Source organism: Muscardinus avellanarius (assembly GCF_963383645.1).
Source record: "Muscardinus avellanarius genome assembly, chromosome: 14".
In the NCBI taxonomy this organism is placed as follows: domain Eukaryota; kingdom Metazoa; phylum Chordata; class Mammalia; order Rodentia; family Gliridae; genus Muscardinus; species Muscardinus avellanarius.
In genome coordinates, this window is record NC_137800.1 from 80949875 (window position 1) to 80973187 (window position 23313).

Sequence of the window (23313 nt, forward strand, 5' to 3'; positions counted from 1 at the left end):
CCCCCCACCCAGCTGCCCCTACCTGTTGGGAGAGAACTTTTTTTTTTTTTTACATTGATGTATGTATTCCCAGACTTTGTTTATTCACATACAGATTTGAATGCAGAGCCATGCATTTTCAAAGATGTAATCACTCCGCAAATATTTCTCTGCAAATGTTTTTATGTCATCATGTATCACCGATAATACAGCTATTTCTTTCCCGCCTTGGCTTTATTGAGGTATAATTGCCAAGTAAACTGGACACGGTTAAGATGTGCAAGGCGGTGATTCAATACGCATTGTGAAATGGTTGCTGGTGACATTAGTGCCACCTCTGGCACCTCACCTGGGCGCCTTTTTGTGTGAGGTGAGAACATTGAAGATCTACTCTCTGGGCAAAGTTCAAGTAAACAAGATGGCATTGTTGACTACAGTCACCGGAGTCGAAAGACCCCCGCGACGTATTCGTCTATAACTGAAGAGCCATTTATCTCTCAGGAAAACAGACAGCGCCAAGGTCAGCTGCCCGCCTGAAATCTGAGCATGGGAAGCGGGTGGATGGAGGTAGGATGAGAGATGGCATTTCTAGGACAAGCTACTTCCAGACGCGCTGCAGGGAGCACCCTCCATGGACCGAGAAGCACTGCCCTCCATGGAGTGGTCACTCAGGCTGGCTGCGTCTTCTAGGGCCCGTGGAGACAGTCTTTCCCACTGGCCGGTCTCCTTGTGAGGCAGATGAGACAATCCCAGGAGAGTGGAGTTTGAGTGTCTCTAACCACTAACCACTCTTCAAAAATACCCCAGCCCCCTCAGCTGGACACTGGAGACTGAGCTTCCACAATGCACCTGTCTTTGGGCTGAAGATATGTCTGGTCTTAAAATGTAAACGTTTCAAGACAGATGGCACGTTTCCTTGGTGCATTACCCAGGACTTTTTTGGTTGTAAGCAACAGAAACGTAACACGGCAGAAGCATAAAAATCGGATTTAACTGGGTCAATAATTACAGTAGACTGGCTTCGAGCACAGCTAGATCAGGTGCCAAAACAATGTCCTCAGAAACGCATCTTTTTTCCAGTTGTCAGCTCTGCTTTTCTTTGCCTTGCTGCATCCCCAGGGGGCAGAGATGGCTTCCTTGGAGTCCAAGGGCTTGACAGCCTCAAAGGACTGGCTTTTCTCTGTCCCCTCAGCCCAGAGCTCAGAGCTGCTTCTGTCTGACTCACATGGAGTCATGTGGTCTTCTGTGAGCCAATCACTGCGACTTAGTGGTTGAGGCTTTCAGTCCTGTGCCCTTGGCTGGAGGGAAGAGAGGGGCTTGAGAAAGGGAGGCTGTGGTTCAGCCAGGAAAACTTCAGGTGCTCTTAGCCAAAGAGGAGAGAAGGATTTCTAGAAGGACCAATTTTTATACCACCAAGGTAGCAGCAGCAGAGAGTAACTCCTTGCAAGAGGGGGCATAGCAGAGATTCTAAAGATGAGTCCAGAGTGCCCAGCATCATTCCTGCAAATCAGGCAGGGTGGGGTACTGCCTAGGATGCCTTAAAGAGCTGGGGAGCTCAAGGGCTCTGAGACCTAAAAGCACAGCTGTAGAGCCTGAGAAAAATTTAAGACTTCAGGAATCCAGTGAAATCCCTGATAGTTTGAATGTTTTGGGAAGGGGCGTGTTGCTTGTAATTCTCACCAACAGCTTCCTCTGACCTCCATGGCAAGGTCAGCCTTTACCTTGCTTAACACTTATGTTTAACAATATTATTACCCATGAGCTCTTAGTTAGGCTTCATGTAGTGTATTTTGGTGTTACTCTGAGGACACCTGACTTGTTTGCTGAGCTCTCCTCTCTCTCTCTCTCTCTCTCTCTCTCTCTCTCTCTCTCTCTCTCTTTCTTTCATGTTCCTACAAAGAGCTAATAACCTATTGATTAGCAGTCAGGCATTGTATTTTTTTAAAGCACTGTATGATTATAACCCCATGGAGTCCAGCCTGTCTTCCAATCTACAGATGGAAACACTATGGCTTGAAGATGATTTACCAGCCGGCAGGTGGTGGAGCTGCTCACAGACCCCAGTCTTGGGACTCCAGAGTCTACATCACCACAGCTGAGCATCTGAAACCAGGAGGCATTGGGAAGGCAGGAAGGGGAGAATTTCAAGGAGAAAAGATTAAAGTGTAAAGCAATCAGCACAAAGAGGTAGGGGAAGAATCTGGGTGGACACGACACAGCTTTCATCCAGGGGCAGTGAGCCAACAGATTAAATATACTGCCCTCTATTTGCCGAAGACGATACTGCTATGGGTAAGGCAGCCATATCATTGTTTGTCCAAAACAAGACTTTTGAGAGTGAGCGGTGCTCCTAATAGCGATACTAAGAAGACAGCAGTGAACCCAGACAGCTTGAGCACAGCTGGACGCAGTGCCACCTGAATGGGGCTATTAGTGTGACGCTAAGGTTTGCTCTGAAAGTAGCAATGTGTGTGAATACCCCACAGCCCCGAGTGTTCGGATGGCCAAGGAGGGGTGTACTAGCTGGCCTTATCTTTGTATCTCTGTGCTCTAACTAACCAAATGGATCTCAACACAGTGCAGTCAGGAGAAAAGGACATCATTTAAGTAATTAATTGACTTATTTAAATCAACAATTAACTAAGCAAGGCCATATGGCAGCGTGGTTAATGGACTTTAAGGTTTTGATCTCAACGGGGTGACCTCATGCAAGATATTTTCTTTGGGTTCCAGATTCCTGATATGTACAATAAGGAGAAGAAGAAACCCTATTTGAGCTTCTACCTTGTTTTAGGTGCCAAGCTAAGCACTGAGTGCGCCTTATTTAATTTCATCATTTTAACAACATCACGAGGCAGATACCATTATTATTATTATTATTATTATTATTATTATTATTTTGGTGGTACTTGGGTTCCTGGAAACCCTTCTACCTCCAGGCTACACTCATACACACACACACACACACACACACACACACACACATATATATATATATATATATATATATATATATATGTATGTATATATGTCTCTTAAGCCAGCGAGGCTGGCTTCAAACCTGTGCAATACTCCTGTCTCCGCCTCCCAAGCACAGGGATTACAAGCGTGCACCACCACGCCTGGCACAGCAGATACCATTATTATCTCCATTTTGCAGGCCTAGCAACTAAAGATCAGAGAGACTAAATCACTTGCTTGAAGTTGAACAATTAATAAATACCTATTTTATGGATGTTGGATTGGGTGACTAAATGAGATAATGTTTATTAAAAGTTTAGCATTTTGCCCGAAGGCCCATAAAAAGCCCTGATAAATGTAAGTAAGACCTCCATCATCATACTTTAATGTTCAACATTATCGCTATCTAACATTTATAATTTGGGAGGTACTAATTTGGGTCATAGTTTAACCTACCACATGTTAGGAGGATCATCTGAACGAAGCCCTTTAATGCTCTTCAATATCCTAGGAGGAAAGCATTGTTGACATGACCTATCTTTGAAAGCCCCAAGAATTTGAAATATTCAGGCTATTCTTGCTACAGCTGAGAAAATAAGATGTATCCTTAAACCCAGACAGCTATGGAGGCGGAGGTGTCCTCAGTGGAGAGAAGGCAGCAGACACAGGGTGGGGAAGGAAGGAAGAGAAAGTAGTTGTCTAGTCACCTGCCCCAGATGCTCCTAAATTCAGGCCTGGGTGCTGAGGACTCATTCTTGGGCATTACAGGACCTCCACTCCCAGCTGCAAAGCCCAGGTTTTTATGGCTGCTCAGAGAGCACTACACAAACTTGTCTTCAGTCCTTGCAAAGGTCCTGGGCTCACCTGCACAATCTCCCTGTTGCCCACGCAGAAGGTTCAGGAGAAAACTGATTTGTGTGCTGGAAGGCACAAGTGCAGATTCCTGCACTAAACGGACGGTATGACCTCAAGCAACTTAATTGGTTGGTTGAGACTTGGTTTCCTCAATGCCAAAAGAGGAATAATAAAATCTTCGTATCTTAAAATAAACAATATTTATTGTATGTGGAGTGTTGTATGCATAGTTAGAGTTTAGTAAGTGTTATCTGTTATTACTAATGAACATGAGTTGAAATGTCACTGTGTTAGGCAATGTGACCATAGAATACAAGAAGTCCCTGCCCTCCAGAGCATAGCGAGGACTCAAGACCAGCTTACGTTGCATCACCGGTCTGTGAGTGCGGGCTCAGGTGCGTAGCACGATGGGATTTGGAGAAGGAGACACAGGTGCCGAGGAGGGAAGGGCGAAAAGCCCAGGAGGTCAGTGTTGAGACTGGGAGCCAGTGGGAGCCAGAGCAAGCCCGGGAGAGAGCGTCAGGTAAGAGGGCACACCACACTGCAGAAGGAAGAGGAGCACACTTACTGCCCCTGTCCACCCCAGCAGAGACTCAGAGTCCTGTCTCAGTGGTGCATAGGTCCCCCTAAATGAGTCCTCTCATCCCCACCCACAGGTCCCCAAACCCTGAACCCATAATGATCAACATAGGAGTTGGAATGATGGAATCCACACACTGGAACGAGAGTCAGTTGCAAGTGTGCGGACAGCGACCTTGACCATTGTGCAGATGCTCCTTGACTTCTGATGGGATTGTGTCCCAATAAACCATCACAAGTTGAAAACAGATTCTCAAAATTGCATTTAGTGCACCCAGCCTACCAAACATCATAGCTTAGCCTCGCCTACCTGAAATGTGCTCCAAACAGCTTGCAGCTGAGCAAACTCATGTCAGTTTCACAACAAAGGGTTGAATGTGTCGATTTATCAAATACTCTACTGAAAGTAAAAGCAGAAGACTTACCTGGGTTTGCTTTTGTACTGCCGTGAAGTTGAAAATTTGTAAGTCAAATCATCTTAGGTTGGAGACAGCTTGTGGCAAACTGTAAGTGATGCGGGTGTCTAGCATGGCTTGCTCATTTGCAGTATACGCTGATAAAAATTCTGGGCTGTGTGTGTCAGTGAGAATGGACTCTGTTCTGATTCGGGCTCCTGTATTTCTTTGGCTACCCAGTTCCTACCTCCTCTGTATCCAAAGTCATTCTTATCCTATAGGGACTGAATTCAGAGAAATGCTAAGACCACCTAAGTACGCATCAAAGAACAATTTTCATTTGGGAGTAGCACTGTAAGTTAAGTGTTCTGCAATTATATTCCTATGGAGTTGTTTCTTTTTTATAATAAGCTCTGCAAAATATCAGCCTGGGATGGATTTTTGTCCTGGGAAAGAATCCTTTCTTTCTTTGTCCAGTGTCGCAGCACTGTGCTTTCTTCTTAATAGGAACACCCTTTTTCTCCCAGTTGACTCTTTTCTGTCCCAAGTCCCTGCTGAGAGATAGTGTAGTTTGGAGTTTTGCTGTTTTGACAGGAGAGGCAATTCCAGATGGGGCTGAAGACCCAGAATGGCTTTCTTTTTGGGTACGAACACAAGTGCCTTGTTTCCTGGGTAAGGTTGTCGAAGTACGTCTGCCTTTATAAACAGTTTGTAAACTGTACGCACCATTAACCTGATAACAAAATTATTACCAAACATTTCCAGGACTCACTTTAAGTTCTGCAGAGGTGCAGCAGCCATGATGAACCTCAGCTGTAGTGTAGCTGAGACTCCCCGTCGTAATTGTCCTAAATATCCTGATCGCTGTGGCCCAAATGTCTAGTTTAGCTTAACACTTACTAACATCTGCCTACCCAGAGGGCAATGGAATGTTCATTCTGGGCTCGTGAGGCCGCTCATATTTTATTTTTTTTCCAGGGAAATACTGGCTTGCAGCCTTTGGAAAAATTGTTTCATTTTTTTTGGCCTTATAAGAATTTGACCTATTTTGTGGAGGAAAATTCACTGTGATCCTAGATTTTTTTTTTCATGCAGAAGGGGTAAATGAAGGTTTTTGTTTGTTTTTTCCTGCTGAATAGATCCTGTTTACCTGACTCAACTATAGCTACTGAAATGACCGGCTCTGTACATGTTATTTTAATAAAGACAGAATTCTTAAAAGTCCAGATCGGGTAAGTCCATGCCTCAAAAATGAAAAAAAAAAATCCTATTTGTTCTTACTGATGGATTATTGGCCAGGACCACCATTCTGCAGATATCACGTTATTATTCACACATGGTCTCCCACGAGGACTCGACCCTTCAATGGTGTGATATTTATGATTATACACAGTAGTGAAATCCATCCATCTTGGGTTTTAATTATGTAAACAGAAGAACAAAATTCCCCAATCTACCCATGGACCTAGGCTGAGGAGGCCATTAAGAATCTAACCCTGTCTCCCATCCCCAAGATGTATTTCAGAGTTAAGGGAGTCTAGTTCGAATCCATAGAGAGGTAAGTGTCTTAGATGTGGGCCTCTTTGGAAATCCTGGTTGACCCAAAGGTGCACAATTTGAAAAGAAAGGGGGCAGCCACAGACAAAAAGCAATACGGCTTTAAGAAAGTGAAATTCAAACTCCTCTGCCAAGTTAGGAAAATCTCTGTTCTTGTGTAGAATTTGAGACAACTTTCTGGGGAAAGAAACATTTGTCCTTAGAAGATCTGTGGGTTTGATTCAGCCCTTATCAGCTATTTACATGGGAGGATCTCTAAGAAGACCATACTGAGTATCCAGGCCTCTGTCTCCTAGATAGCGGGTAAAGGATGTCTGAATGAGACAGAACCGAGAGTTTTACATAACTTTTGGTTCTCTCTGCAGAGAGCCTGAATTTCAGAGCAGGAAAGAACGACTAGGTGTCGTATGCCCTTCAAGGAACCTTCCTGAAAGGGTTTAATGCCTACGGCGTTTTCCCATACATACAGGAGAAAATCTTATTTAACAAAAAACTGCGCATCTGGACCCAAAGCGAACGCCGCCGCGGGTTTGATGCGGTGCGCTTTCGCCACCTGCCGGCCACTGCCGCTCACTGCAACTTTCAGCTTCCAATGCTTGTTGAGGGCGCCTGTCCGCACAAATTATTTTCATTTTCATGGAGTTCACAGGAAAAAAAACAACACATATTCTTACAAATATAAATTACCTATTTTATTGAATTAATCTTTTTTCAATTTTAAAACTGTAATCTATGGGAATGACAGCTTGACAGAGTTCTGATATCTTTCTTAACATTTGGTTAATGTGTTGGACCATATAAAGGCTTCTTACAATTCAAAACCAGGATTTAGATACAAAAAAGGGGGAAGTACCACAGTTAGGGAAAAGCAGACTCTGTTTTCTGTACTTGGTAGCTGCTGGTTTGCTGGCAGTAAGTCACAATCACTTGGGGTGTTAAACCACGGGCCGTAATTTCATTGGGTTCTCCATGGCCCTGTGTGTCTGCGGCGCGCACGCAGGCGCATCGGGGTCTCCACACCTCGTCTGTCCATACCGCTCTTCACCCTCCCTCTGGGAGGCCAGGCCTCACCATTTCCTGCCTGGAACTCTCACAGGTCCTTCTGCATCTAGGCTTGTCTAGACCTGGAGATAAACTTGCTAATAATATTCTTCTGTTACTTTTTTTTTTTTTTTTTTTTTTGGTGCTACTGGGGGTGGAACCCAGAGGCTTTCTACCTCAGGGCTATACTCCCAGACCATTTTTTAAATATATATTTTATTTGGAAACAGGGTCTCACTAAGTTGCTGAAAGCCTCACTGAGTAGCTGAGGCTGGCTTCAAACCTGTGCGATCCTCCTGTCTCAGCCTCCCAACGCAGGGGTTACATGCGTGTGCCACCACGCCCGGCCTGTTACTGTCTTTAAAAACTAGCTGGAGTGTGATAAACTGATCTTAAAGTTATGATACAGATGTGCAAGAATTGTATTGAAATTTTGGATAGAAAAGACCAATAAGAGGTGACTCATCTGGTTTCACAACATACCATAAAACCAAAGAAAACAAAGCAAACAATGGACATTGGTGTGGGTAGGTGGATGGTCCCTGAGCAGGAGCTGCCCTCCTCCAGTGTCTGTGTGACACGTGACACCGTCCAAAGTGTCTCCCAGGCCACAGGCAGGCAGGGGTGCTGCACAAGGGCCACTAGCAGTGGGTACAGGTGTCCCCAAATTCAAATTTTTACTTGAGGGGAAATTATCATTCTCGGAAAAAATATTGCCAGGCTCTTTTTCCTGTCAAAGGAAATATCTGCCAATTATCCTTCCCAGCACCCCATATGGGTCTCCAATCCACCCAGGACTCTTTACTTAAAACACCGTGCCTCCTGCATCGCTCTGCAGGATGATCTCCGTCCTTTCTGTTATTTTAATCTAATTCTCTCTCTTTGTAGGAGTGATTTGTTTCTTTCTTTCTTTCCAGAGGGATCTTTTATCTCTGAGGTGGTTTTTCTCTCTCTTTCTCTTTAGTGATACTGGAGGTGGAACCCTTCCAACTCCGGACAATAACCCCAGACTTACTTTAGTTTTTATTTGGAAATAGGGCCTTGCTAAGTTGCTGGGGCTGACTTTGAACCTGTGATTCTCCTGTCTCAGTCTCCCAAGTACTGGGATTACAGACCTGTGCCACCACACCTGGCTGCTTTTCCTCTTAAAGTTGTGAATGGAGATGAACACGTCTACCCAGTGCTTATTATACATTTATTGAAATGACCTTACAACTTTTCCCCTTCATTCAGTTAACGTAGTGAAATTCATTAAAGGATTTTCACATGTTGAACAAACCTTGCATTCTGGGTAGTTTATAAAGGAAAGAAGTTTAGTGAGCCCCTGATCCTGGAAATCTAAGCGTATGATGCAGGCACCTGTGGGCATCTGGTGAGGACCTTACTGCTGCCAGGACATGGTGGAGGGCATCACATGGGAGACCAAGTGATGCTTGGTCTGCTCTGACTTATTATCCTGTGATTAGGGCGCCCCTTAATGGTCCTGCCTCTTAATACCTCCCAACAGGGATTCAGTCTCCACTTGAGTTTGGGTGGGGACATTCAAACTACAATAGCCTGAAAATTTCCTGAAAATCCCCTGTCCTGTGTCATTTTTTCTCTTGTTATCTCCTTTCAGATAAGTATTTTTATTTTTATTATTTTTTTGAAGATTTAAAGAAGTTTATTAGAAAGATAGAAATACAGAAAACAGAAATACAGCCGCTCAAGGAACAGTAATGAATGTGTAACACAGAGATAATAGAGGGAAAATGAAATCATTTAAAAATACTTATCTGAGGGTGTATTCATTCGAGTCACCCCTCCATGCCACTCTGGCATGAGGCTGTATTTCTGTTTTCTGTATTTCTATCTGGCACTTGGGAGGGTTGGGGGTGTAGCTCAGAGGTAGGACACCCTAGGTTCAGTCCCCAGTACCCCAAAATATTTAGAAGGAGAGAAGTGGAAAAGGACCATGAGAATAGACAGACCTGGTAGAGAATGAACACATTCATATTTCAAAATAACCATTTATTCAGTGATTAGATGCATTTAACATATACTCCATTACCATATATTTAGTGACAAATTAATAATTTACTAAGTAGTATAAATCACAAAGCATACTTCTTGAATTCCAGTCATTCTTGACTTGAATCATGTATGAGGTAAACCAGAATAATCAAACATTATTGGTGTTGATCTTAACGAGAAGGAGGGAATCAGTGTTTCTATGATCAAGTATGACTTGAGATTTAAGGAGACAATTCTTCCATCAGATTCTGGTGTTTTCAGAACTAAAGAGCTAGGCTGTATGATCAGAAAGTTGATTTCAATGTTCAGATCAGTGACATGTGTTAGAAACATCAACATGTAAGACAGAAACTAATAATCACATTTTTCTAGAAACAAATTCATATGTCCCCAACAATCATATAAATATAATAAAAATCTACAAAAATGAACAAAAACAGGCAAATCAGCTGCCTATTTAAAACAATGTTTTTCAGTGTTTGAAACACTGCAACAATGTTTTTAAGAGTTCAAAAGAGGGCAGTTATTAACTTTTTCAAGATATAGGTCTTTGTTTTTAATTTTCTTGAAAGGTTTTCTTCTTCCTGCTTTGCCTATGGTTAGATTTCTATTGCCCTTTGTTTTGTTTTCCATATAGAGTTTGTTTTCCTTTTTTTTTTTTTTAGAAGAGAATTAGAGAATTGTGAATAGATTACACACACAATTTTTCCTGCTGGGAGGAACTCAGGGCCTTGCACATGCTAAGCACATGCTTTCTCACTGAGCCCTGCCACCAGCTCCAACAAGATGTTTTTTAATATCTGGCTATGAAGTGACTCAGGTGTAAGGGATGTGCACATACCACAAAGGCACCATGCAGCCATGTTACTGAGGTCATAAAGCTTAGTGTCTGTCATAAGCTTCTCATGTTCAAGGCATGATATCCATTAGTTCTTGACTTCTTCACGTTGTTTGGCATTCCTGTGAATGAGATTAGTAATGAACAGTGTGAATCTGATTTTAACACCTTTCGTTTTCTTACTGCATTGGAGCACATTTTAATTCTTATGCTTTGGCTCAGGCTACCTAGTTTCTTTAAGGTGAGGGAGAGTCTTTTTTTTTTTTTTTTTGTGGTACTGGGGTTCCTGGAAACCCTTCTACCTCCAGGCTATACTCCCATACCTTTTTTTTTTTTTTTTTTTTACTTTTTATTTGGAAACAGAGTTTTTTTTTAATTTTTATTTTTTATAAGTGGAACATATTGAAAGTGGTGTACATTTAGATTGTGCTTCATGCCCTTCCCCCTCCATTTCCCTTCCCCCTCCCAATAAAGAGTGTCCAGGTTAACCATGTTATAGTTATACTATTACACATATTTGGATATAGCTCCTCCATTGAACAACCTCAGCTTTCTTCCTCTCCTATCTTTCCATTCACACTTTGCTGAGATTTCCCCTCCATCATCTGGAGTCCCTCTGGTATTACCACTACTCCCTAGCTTGGACATATTAGAGAAAACATATGTCCCTTCTCTTTCTGTGCTTGACTGATCTCACTTAACATAATGTTCTCCAGTTCCTTCCATCTTCTTGCAAATGCTATTGTTTTCTTCTTCTTTATAGCTGAATAGAATTCCATTGTGTGTATTTCCCATAATTTTGCAATCCATTCATCTGTTGATGGAGACCTAGGTTGGTTCCATATTTTGGCTATTGCAAACTGTGCTGCTACGAACATGGGTATGCGTATGTTAATGTAGTTCTCTGATTTCAACCCCTTTGGAAAGATACCCAGGAGTGGTATAGTCGGATCAAATGGTGGATCTTTTCCCAGAAACAGGGTCTCTTAAACCAGCGTGGCTGGCTTCGAACCTGCGCGATCCTCCTGTCTCCGCCTCCCAAGAGCGGGGATTACAGGCGTGTGCCACCACGCCCGGCTAGGGCGAGTCTTATACTAGGATATGAACTTGATTATGACTCTGTGGCTCCGTGTGATTGACGCAGTGGCCGCCTGTAGGCCTCCGGCTCTCCTGCCTCGCCGACGTAGTTAAGGTCTGATGTACTTAAGGTCTACGGTTCCCCTACCTTGTGCCACTTACTCTTCCAGACCTGTGACTCGACCCTGCGAGGTAAGTGCTATTATTATAAGACACAGAGAGGTCCAGAGATCTTCCCCAGGTTGTATGGTGGGCGGCAGAACCAGAATTTTAATTTAAGAAGCTAGTTTTCAAGCCCAGATGCTGTCCACCATACCATACCTGATTGTCTCTTGGAGAGGGCAACTTGCAGATCCACGTGCTGGCTTCTGATGCCTATTGCTTTGCTTTCATCTCCACTGCTCTTCCCTCGCTCACACAGAAGCACCGTGAGCCCATCTTCTTCCAGACTTGTTCCATCTCCAAGACCCTGGACTTGGGCACAGCTCGTTGCCCCTGTCTTTTCCTGCCTCCTGCTTTCCCACAACTGTTGGGTCCCGTCAGCACCTGCGCTGAGCTCTCGCCTCTCCTCACTCTCCCCTCTCCTCACTCTCCCCAGCCGTCTGCTGCCCTGCACTTCTCTGCCATGCCAGAAGAACATGCCCTTGCTCAGTTCACCTTGCATCTTTCTACCTTTTTTTGATATACTTTTTCTACTTTTATTGGTACATTGTAATTGTCCATCTTAGTGAGATTCACAGTGACACATTCATCTATGTACTCTGTAACCGTTTTCCTCGTGTTTTTACCTTTTAATTTCACTTGCTCTTTCTCTTTGGAATATTCTTCCTAATAGCCCTCTTCGCTTTTGCAGTTATTAAATGCTGAACTCAATTCCCCAGCCCCCGACCCCTTGCCCTTGAAATACTATGTCTCTGTCTCTTCGGAGCTCCTCTTGGCCACCTTGGAACATCAGATACAATCTTTCTCTGCTCAGTATTATCAAGACTCCATTTGTACAATAAATAAGGCGCTCACGAGAGGCACCTTGTAAAGGGGTTGTATATGAATTTCATGAGAGGCACCTATTTTGTAAAAGGGTCGTATATGAATTTCTTTAGCCTGCCCTCTAGACTATAATCATACCCAGAAGAGCTAACCCAATGCCCTGTGCTAGACTATGGTATGAAACAATGTTAAAATGGGAAAGAACATGAAAATATATTCTGATCCAACCCTTAGTTTTTCTAGTAAAGACCCTGTAGCATATTTCAAGAGGCAGGTCACATTAACCAGGGAGAATTTCATTTGTTCCTTTCTTCCCTGGATTGCATATTTTTAATAAATCATGTATGTATGTTGAGCACTGTGCTGGGTGCTAAGACTCTCCTGGCCATAGTCTCTAATTTTAAGAAACTCAACATCCACTGGGAGAAGTTTAATAGCTTATCACAATAAAGTGTGGAGGGACAGCTGTTTGTGAAAGAAATGAACATAAAAGTATAAAATGCATGCGTGAAGAAATGTAGTAGCCTTGTAATAGCATCATCTGGCCTTTTGATCACTTGCAAGTGGAATTGGGGTCTGTAATTCAGCTGTAATTCTACTCCATCTCAAGCCATAGAAAGGGATGCCACATCTGATTCTGCCAGACAAGCTGATCTCCGTTGGCCCAGATAGAAAGAAAGGTCTCTTTCCCACCCTTCTCTCTGCCTTTGGTTTCCCTTCCTTCCATTCTTGTTGTGGGTTCAGGATTTGTCTGAATGCGCAGTGAGATCTCAGAATAGTTTTTGTTTTGGTTACTAATTGGCTGGCCGTTCACCTCAGAGAGGCCACAGATTCACAACCTTCATGCCGGGTGCGCTCACTCTCTATTCTGTTCCCTTATTTTCAAACTTCCATGGCCTTGTGATGGTCATCCCTTCATTCAGGCGCCCACTGAACTGACGGGACAGAGAGTGGATGGGCTTCCCGGCAGGGTGACTCCCCGACCCACCTGGCTGCCTCAGCCGGGAAGTCCCAGGTCCCTCTAATCACAGCGCATCAGGAAGGATTTCCAGTCAGGTGGTATCAGGGGGAGTTTAATCTGAAAATGATTCCAAAACCTGTAAAAGAAAGAAAGCAGAGAAATACATTTTGGAGACTCCTGCGCCTGTTTCTCCAGGACCTTCTTGATACTCCTACCCAGCTGTCCCCCAAGAGACAGCCTTTCTGCAGTTTCAGCTGTTTGTGAGTTTTCAGGGTGTTGAACATAGATATAACATGCTGACTGTGTCTTATTTTTATTATATTATCATGGGCCTTGCTTTTAAAAATTCTCAGAGGTGAAAATCTAAACTTACAAACAATACACAAAAGTGTTAGGACCCAGAATTAGCAAAGGGACAGATAAGAGCATCCTCCTGCATGTTATTTATGGGATGGGAACCAGCTTCTGGAAGAAAGATTCAGAAAAGCACACCAAAGACCTAACTTCTGTTTGCAATATTGATCCAGCAATGCTACTGGGAATTTATCTTCAAGAAACCATGAAGAAAGTGTGCGAGACACACCTATGGATTGATTTGCCCGATCATTGTTTTGACAATGAAAAGTTGGAAAGGACTTGAAGGTCAACCAAAGGCTTTGGGTAAATAGAGTCTGAAGGTAGTCTTGTGGTGTCTACATTGAACGCCCCTCGTTCTTGTCTTGATAAACATACCCTTCCCCTCTCACACTGCTCTACCCTTTCCAATATCAAAACTACTCCAGGAGTGATCAGGGACACATTCACATGAAAGTATCAATGGCATTTATTTATTTATTTATTTATTTATTTATTTATTTATTTATGTGGAGGCAGAACTCAGGAGCATTCTACCTCTGAGCTACACTCTGGCTCAATTTTATTTCTTTGTATTTTGAGACAGGGTCTCGCTAAGTTGTTGAGGCTAGTCTTGAACCTGTGATTCTCCTGTCTCAGCCTCCCAGGTACTAGGATTACAGGTATGTGCCACCACACCTGGCTATAAGTGACTTTTTAAAATGCTGTTCTTTGGAGCCAGGCATGGTGACGCATACTTGTAATCCCTGTACTTGGGAGGCTGAAACAGGAGGATTGCAGGTTCGTGCCTGGCCTCAACTACTTAGGGAGGCCCTCCACAACTTAGTGAGATCTTGTTTCAAAATAAAGAATAAAAAATATGGCTGGGGGCGTAGCTTGGAGGTTGAATGGCCCTGGCTTCAATCTCCAGTACCGAAAAAAAATTTTTTTTCTATTCTTGGCTAACCCAATCTGCCCTTTAAGAAGCTGGCACAGGAGTGAAGTCCATGGGTGTCTCTCATGTCTGGAGAACCTGGTCAGAGTCAGTTGGGCACTCTGTGTATGTCTCCCCACAGCCTCTGCTGCGGCGGCCCAGGGGAGGCAGGTGTTTCCAGACTTACAGATGATGGTAGATATCAGGATCTCGCTGGAGCCGGGTCTGGAATCCTATATACAGATCATCCCAGAGCAGACCGTTCTTCACCACATACCTGATGACGTCCATGCGGCTATGGATCTGAAACAGACACAGGAGGACTGGCGTGTGCCCTGGCATCACAGGGTGTTGAGCCCCACGTACCTGGGAGGGGGGCACAGTGGCAGGGACTCAGTAAGTAGAGAGACACTTCCTGGGCTGCCAGCACAGGCTGAGGAGAGCAGGAGGGTGAGCTGAGCACAGCAAAGACCAGGGGACAGAGAAGAGGCCATGGCAGCCAAGAGCCCACTTGTGGCTCATTGTTGGCTTCCAGCCCAGGCTCTAACTGTGTGGTCCTGGTGACCATCCTGTGCCTCAGGGTCCTCGTCCATCAAGTGAAAAACAGCAAGGCATTCCTCATATAGGTCTATGGTGAGGTCTGAGTGAGGCGCTATGCATAAAATACGCAAAATAAAACCCTCACGCAGGTTACCCCTTTATGACCATCGTCCTTTCGAAAGTGGAGCGCTTCAGTCTCCACTGAATGTTCAGAGGTGAAGCAGAGCCTGCACGCTCACAGCAGTGTGTGCGGCCAGCCGGCCATGCAGCAGGATCCCTTAAGCCAGATGGTCTAGGCCTGACCCTTAAAGAATCCTGGCTGCTGATACCAACGCTCACTGACCGCCAAAGGAGGCCAAGACCGGAGACAGGCAGACGGGCTGGGGTCGCAGTCTCAGCCCTGTGCTGTGTGACTTTAAGCTGGCTGAGCCTTGGGTTTTCTATTATGGGACTAATATTCTGGGGGAAAGAGAGGAAGACGGAAAAGGAGAAAAGGAGGAGAAGGTAGAGGAGCAGCAGTGAAAGAAGAGATGAAGAACATAATAGGATAATATCCTAAGGGTGGAAATGGTTTTTACAACCCATCCATCGATACCTGTGGCAAAGTTCACAGAAGATTTTTAAGTAACTGCATCACATTTCTTTCTCCCCAGTAAATATCGTGCTAATGCCAGTAAAGGAAAATTTAATAAATAAATGATGGGCTATTTCTTCAAGGACACAGAATGGCTAGAGATTGGCAGTTTGGGTTTATGTCCCTTTCCTGCTCCCTTCCTATAAGACAATCATGTCCACTGTGAACAGGGGTTACAGGCATAGCTCAGTTGATCTGTGTCTCTGCCAACAGACTTAGAATCATGGTCCTGGGTTGGTTGGTTAAGTCTGCCTGGCTAGGATGCAGAATTGAAGCATAGGTCTTCTCAGAGGAGGGATTCAAGGACTTTGTTGGCCTTGAACCTGAAGAGAAATGCATGGGAGAGTTGGGGGTAGATTTGAAAACCCTCTAGAGTATAAAATGAGGGCTGGTGACTGTTTGTGGTGGTGCACTCCCATAATCTCAGAACTTGAGAGGCAGAGACAATAAGATTGCAGGTTCCTGGTTAGCTTTGGTAATGTAGAAAGACCCTGCTTCAAAATTTTAAAAAATGGGCTGCAAGTGTAACTTAGGAGTAGAATGCCCTCGGATTCAGTCCCCAGCATCACCCCAAAAAACCCTACCGAAGGCTGGCCCCCTCTGCTCTGGCATTTCCTTTCCACCTGACACAGTCCCCAGCAGCTCCAGTACTACGAGACCTGCTGTGGGCTACTGTGACTATTCAAGCCTATAACCCCGCTGGATGGCAAACCCCATGTCATACAGATAGCCCCAAACTAGCTTGCAACCCTCTTTTTTATTGGGGAAATAAGGACTAACACTTCCATTTGAAAATGCCACAAAGGAGGATGGCTCAGCCTGGCATTGACTTCTTCTGAACCACGCTGCCCACAGTGGAAAGAGGAGATGCTCACTGCATGCAGAGGAGCGAGCCCTCCAGGTATCTATGGAACATGACTGGCCACCAGAGTGACCCATCCAACTGAGCCGCCCTTTTGATGGGATGGGTGGAGAAAGGACTTACAATTTAGCTCCCACTTTCCCTCCTGTGGGTTGCTGGTGAAGAGGACCGAAGCGGAAAGGAGAAGGTGTGGTAGGGTCCAGAAGCAGCAAGGAGCGACAGATTGGCAGCTGAGCTGGGGAGAAGCCCACCTGCCTGGAGAGGGAGGACGAAGAGTTACAGGAGCCACGCTGGGGCGAGGGTGGGGGCAAGTAGGAGTCTAACTATGAAAGGCAACCAAGGCACAAAGAAGGGTGGAAACAGTACGAGAAGCTCCGGGTCACAAACAGAGGAGCTTTTCCAAGTATAAATATAACCTGGAAACTGTCAATCTAAAGTTACTCTAAAATAAAAAAGAGGGAGGGAAGGAAAGGGAAGAGAGGAGAAGGAAAGGAGGGAGAAAGGAACTTCCCCCAGTGCTCCTTACTTCTTCATAGGGATGTTCCCGGCTTGGTCTTTCTTTTGGGAAGGATAAATCTAGGAAATCAACCAAATAGTCATACCCTCCAGGAGAAGGGTTGAAGTCCTCATCTGTCTCAATTATCTGTACAAAAGAAAGGAGATTAATTGGTGATCGAGGTTTCTAGAACATTCCCAGAATCTGTAAGACTCAAATGTCCTTAAAGGACAACAGTGAATTGCAAAAGAACATTAAGAGTCCCTTCCCCTTCCCTCCCTCCTCCCTTCCCCTCTCCCTCTTTTCCTTCTTCAATTTCTTTCTTCTCTTCTGAACTGATGACATTCAAGCCCTGGTCTTCTACCTTAGTGAAACTGCTTCTTATCACTAACTTTAATCACATTTATAAAAGCTATCATTATCTTAAGTGCTGTCAATAATGAGACATCCATTTCCACCATAAGTTTGCAGGAGAGGGAAAGAATAAACATGGGCTCTTTCCCCCTGTCATATAGCAGCTAAATATAAGTAGCTTCATAGGAAGTTCCGAAAGTTTTTCTCACTTTCATATTAATTGTCCAATGGGAAATATCATTGCAACCAATGTTTTCCAGGTCTTTGAATTTCCTAAAAAGAAAATCTGGGAGCTAATATAGGTACCAGCATTTTATTTTACTAAGTGAGGACTTAAAAGCAGCCCCTTAACATCTGCTATCTTTGATATGCTTAAGGGGAGAATGTTTTAATGTCTCAAAAATAAAAATATCCTAATCTTGGAATAATGGTTCATTCTAAGAGAAAAAACAATTGATATCTTTGCCAGGCATGGTGGCACGCACTTGCAATCCCAGTACTTAAGAGGCTGAGACAGGAGGATTGTACAGGTTCGAAGCCAGGCTCAGCTACTTAGACTCTCAGCAACTTAGTGAGACCCTGTTTCCAAATAAAATATAAAATAGGTCTGGGAGTGTAGCCCGGAGGTAGAAAGATTCTGGGTTTCATCCCCAGGACCACACACACACACACACACACACACACACACACACACACATTGATACCGTTGTGCCAACATGCATACCCATGCCCTTATTTATTTCACTATTGACCTTGGTCACAGACTGGCAGTGACCTCCCAGATCGGTTTTGAGGATCACTGTTTTTGACTATCACAGGTGTGGCATGGTATTGATGCTCCAGAGTTGAAAGGTGACTCTAGGGATACAGGGTAGCTGTACTCCATTCGAGGAGTGCCGACCATTTTCTGGTGCCATCCCTTAATGCCGCTCCCCTGCACACCCTCAGACATTCGCCATAGGTGGGGGAGGCTGGCTGACCCCACTGATGTGGTGATTGCGACTGCCCATTTCAGGCCTCCTCTTTTTCCTGCACCCTTGTCTGCTACAGCTAACTTCCAATTGTGTGTCTTGAATACATGGTGCTCTGACTGTACTGACCAAAGCACAGCTGGCAGACATGTGGGCCGTTTTGTACAGCCAGCAAGATGGACAGTAAAGTTCTCTGACAGTTGTAAAGCTCTGTCCATCTCCTGTGGGGATAACGCTAGATCATTGCATGGAACATGGAATCTTGAATTTTGGGAATGGAACCTCCAGCTTTGGTGACCAGGTTAAAGCCTGCACGCAGGCGGGTTGTTCTCTGCTGCAACCCACTTATGTTCTGGATCCAGGCTGGGATCCTGGTTGGTGCCCTTCTATCCTCAGCATGGCTGTAGATAAGAACTACCTGCCTCCGTCTCACCTTGCCCAGGTCTCTGCCCCGCTGGTGGATCCATTAAATTTAGCCATTCTGAACATGCCAAATACCGAGACCCAAATAAACAACGATAGACATATGGAGACAGAAAATATTCCAAAAGGAAACCCCAGCTGGAGGCCAGAACATCTCTCCATTTTCCAGGAGGGGCTGTTTACCACACTGTCAAAAGGTCAATATGAGACTCGATGACAGCTCATCAAGAAGCAAATGGGAGAACTAAAGGGGTGTCATGCATTTCCATAAATCAAGACAGGAAAGACAAATGATATTTAATAGCATACCCTGACCACCAGGTTATAATTCCTAAATCCAGCCCAAGTGAAGTATTCTTTTATCCAGGATGAGTGAAGAAAGATCTCGTCCCCCACAGCCGCATTCAAGGTATTCAGGTACAGCTCGAAGTCCCAGGAATCCTTGTAAATCTTGGTCCCTTCTGGAGGCTCCACGATGCCCTTGCTTAAGATGCAGAGTCCAGAGGACAGCAGCGGAAGAGCGTAATGGATAAGGAAGGCAAAGTCAGCACTTACATAGCCAAAGCCACCAGACAGCAGCTTCTAGAGTGCTACCCTGCTTCCCTGGGGCCCACCTTAGCCTAAGCCACGTTGAGCGGGATGAGTTTCTAAGTCAGACTTCATTTGAATAAGAACGTTTTTGTTTGAGACAAAAAGTTTCAGAACCACCAGTGTTGAGCCTTTTGATAGAAATATCTAAATTATGCAGATGATGAATATAATCTGATTGTTTTGACTTCATGGGAGTCTCCATACTCTTGTCTCCCCATCCCAATGAGAAGACAAATTTGATGAAAGTAGCAGCTATGAGTGAACTGGTAGCAGGGGATCAATAATTTTTGTTGAACATATGACTTTAGCCCATATCTGAGATCTACATAAAATTCTGTGTCTCTAATACATGGTGCTCTGACTGCTGATCAGACCATGGCTGACAGACATGTGGGCAGTTTTGTATTTAAGTCCAGCCAGCAAGCTGGGCAGCAAGATGGACATTCTGTTCCCTGTGAAGATAGATCATCGTGTGGAGCATGGAAAGTTGAATCCTGAGAATTGAATATAATGTGATCTGGACAGGAGACTGTAAGGCAGGAAACAGACATCTGTCCAGAAGAGATCTAGCAGGCAATGGCAGATGCCCTTCTTTTCATAACTACACTCTCAGTTCCTGAATGCCCAAAGTTACAGATGTGCCTTTTTTTTTTTTTTTTTTTTTTTTTTTGTGCGTCTGGGGCTGGAACCCAGAGGCATTTGACCTCCGGGCTACACCCCCTGCCCTATTTTTTATTCTTTGTTTTGAAACTGGGTCTCACTGAGTTGCAGAGAGCCTCACTAAGTAGCTGAGGCTGTCCGCAAACTGCGATCCTCAGGTCTCAGCCTCCCGAATGCTGGGATTACAAGTGTGCACCACCACGCCCGGCTTCAGATGCACCAATTTTTGTAATACTTTATTTACCAAATCCTAAAACATCTCACTTCTAAGTAGATCTCAAACTCCTTTCTTTAGCTCTGTGCTCCATTTCTCCTTAAAGACTCAAGAATTTCGTCCTGTATAAGGCCACAGCCTCCTACTAGCCTCCCTGACTTCCTTGTGGCCTCTTATGAAGTATGCTCTCCTCTGCGAAGCTGAAATGGCCTCTCTAAAACACAACTTTCTGTCACTTGTTCCTGTTGTGCTTTGTGACCTCCTGCGGCTCCCTTTACTTGCAGGGTCAATTTGTTGGCTGGCTCTCAAGGCCTGTCCAGCCCTGGCCTGGGTGTGGCATTCCCGTCTCAGCCCTCTCCTCTGCCTGCACCTGCCAGCCCTGAGCTCAGCATACACATGCCTCATGAGGACTTTGTTACCGTGGAATCCCCTGTACCTAGTATGAAGCTCGGCATACAGAGGGAGCTCAATAAATTACTTCAGAACCAACAGTATGCATTTATTCACTCAACTGATAAATATATTCACCAAATCCATGGTGCTGTTATTTATTAATTTAAATAAACACATTCAACAAATCTACAATTCCCTTCTCCAGCACTTGTGATTGCCTGACTATAATCCCTTCCCTCTCTCTCTCTCTCTCTCTCTCTCTCTCTCTCTCTCTCTCTCTCTCTCTCTCTTCCCTCTCTTCCCTCTCTCCCTTCCTCTCTTCCCCCTCCTATCTATTGTTCTTCTCCCAGCCTCCTCATCTCCAAGACCTAGATAAATGCCAAAGATTCCAGACACCACCTCCTCTGACCACAGTTCCTGGGCTCTCTGGTCCCTTTGTCTCTCTAGATGCAGCTAAGTGTTTCTTACACCATGTTAGTGTTGAGAAGCAACAATGTCGACGGTTGCTTCCCAGAATGCTTTGGTGTGGTGTTGGATACAATTACATATTCCTGGGCTCTACCTCAGACCCTCTGACTCAGAATCCCCCTTCCTTGGGACAAGGATTCATATTTCTGTAAGTGCCTCCAGTTATTCTGATATGGGTCAGACTTTGAGAATGACTTCTGCAGAACCGAAGAGACAGGACTGTGTAGAGTTAGGCAAATGCCAAATGCTAAAAGCTCTGGAATGCTCACTAATAACAGAAGTCATTAAAAGCACTCATTCACGCTTAACCTGAAGGATAAAAGCCACTTTGTTCCTGGAGGCTCTGGGGAGGGGGAAGGAAAAGGAATAGGATTGTAATTTAGGAAGATTAGCTTATCAGCAATGAAGAGCAAAGCTTTCAAATATTTTTGCCTGTAATCCCAGCAAGAAATACATTTATACCAGAATCCTGGGGAGCCACACACCCGGGTTATCTATGAAACAAAAGTTTCATGGCATAATACCCTTGTTACATGCAATCCATCTAGTTCCTCTTCCATTCCATCTTATTCCATTCTGTTCCATTCCATTCTTACATGACAGAGCTGGTTGTGCACAGCAGCACTGACTGTGTGACCCATCAGTGGATTGTGACCCACAGACTGAACCTGATGGCGTGCAGGCTGTCTGGGAGGGGAGGATACACATACCCACGTCAGGGGACACGGTGGGAAGCAGGTGAGGAATTGTGAGCGGTGTCTTGAGGCCAGGGCAGAGGAGGCTGGAGATGAGTGATGGATTTGTGAAGGATTTATGGAGAAATGACCAGGTTTGAAACTAACTGGTTTGATATGAGAAGCAAAAGGGCAAAGTCAGCTCATTGACTATTTACGCTGACTTTGCAGAGGTAAGGCTGGAGTGGGTGTGCTTTTGGTAATTGGGTGCACCCCCTCCAATATGTTTGGTACATGTCTAAATAAGGGAAAGAGTTTGTAGTGCCCTGTAGCTCGAGACAAAGACTTATAAAAATATAGGTTTGTAATATCAATGTTGACTTTTTTTTTTTTTCAGTACTGGGGATGGAACCCAGGGCATTCTACCTCCAAGCTATCCCCAGCCCTATTTTTTTAAATTCTTTATTTTGAAACAGGGTCTCACTAAGTTGCAAAGGGCCTCACTAAGTAACCGAGGCTTGCCAAAAACCGCGATCCTCCTGTCTCAGCCTCCCAAATGCCAGGATTACAAGAGTGCACCACCACACCCGGCTGACTTTTCTAGAACTGCATATCCAACATTATTGGTACCTGTTCAAGCATATTATCTGTGGAACAGGCAGTTGGCAATGTTTAAACTGATGTACAAACTACCTTACTTGCTTATTGCTTTTTACTGATATAAAACAACACACCTTTGGCAGCATCAAGGATCCTTAGCAGAAAACAACTTATTCTTTACTGTATGGTTTTAAGATGAAAAAAACATTTGAGTCGTTATATAGGATAAAAGCTTAGGGAAAAAAAACTGTCTTCTTTTCCCTTAGATTTGAAAGATACTTATTAAACAGTTTATTTCATTTAAACAGTCAGACTTCTACTTTCACAAGTGATATGTAGATCTTATTGCAAGAGAAGCTTAGTATGCTGCTCAACAGAACTACACAGAAACCCATCAAGGGTCCAGATTGAGCTCTTTATTTTCCCATAGTACTAAAAAGAAATCTATCAAGCATTTTTATCCTGCATAAATATTTCACCCGAACCTATCCGATGGGTCCTTGAGCATCCTTCCCAGGTCCAGGGTGGCTCCTGGTCGTGGGGTCCATGTTATCACATCGGAATTCTTCTTGATAAGATTGTTGAGTTGATTAGCATCATTTTTGATGTTCGTGTCCTTAATATATCTGAGAAATAAGACCATTTCCATGTAAGAAAGCTTATTCTCAGGTGCATGATTTGGTTATGACAATAACAGAATTTTTGGTTTTCTCTACATTTCCACTTTATCCTCCCCCTCCACCCAGTCCATGGAAAAATAGGAAGTAAGCCGGGCATGGCGGTACATGCCTATAATCCCTTGGGAAATGGAGACAGGATGGTCACAGGTTTGAGGCCTCAGCAAAATAGTGAGACTTTTAGCAACTGAGACCTTGTTAAAAAATAAAAAGGGCTGGAAGTATAGCACAGAGCCAAAATGTCCC

The 23313-nt window shown here is 44.2% G+C and overlaps 1 protein-coding gene across 1 annotated transcript in view; it reads right to left on the minus strand.

Moving 5' to 3' along the window:
- Positions 1-13303: 13303 nt before the first annotated feature.
- Positions 13304-23313, minus strand: part of LOC308273206 (cytidine monophosphate-N-acetylneuraminic acid hydroxylase) — a gene marked incomplete at both ends in the record, with an annotated part of 73355 nt that continues 63345 nt past the window's right edge. The window contains 5 exons of the mRNA XM_080710295.1: positions 13304-13379; positions 14698-14813; positions 17073-17189; positions 19100-19274; positions 22876-23016. Coding sequence (XP_080566421.1) covers positions 13304-13379; positions 14698-14813; positions 17073-17189; positions 19100-19274; positions 22876-23016 — 625 coding nt within the window. The remainder of the gene's footprint in view (positions 13380-14697; positions 14814-17072; positions 17190-19099; positions 19275-22875; positions 23017-23313) is intronic.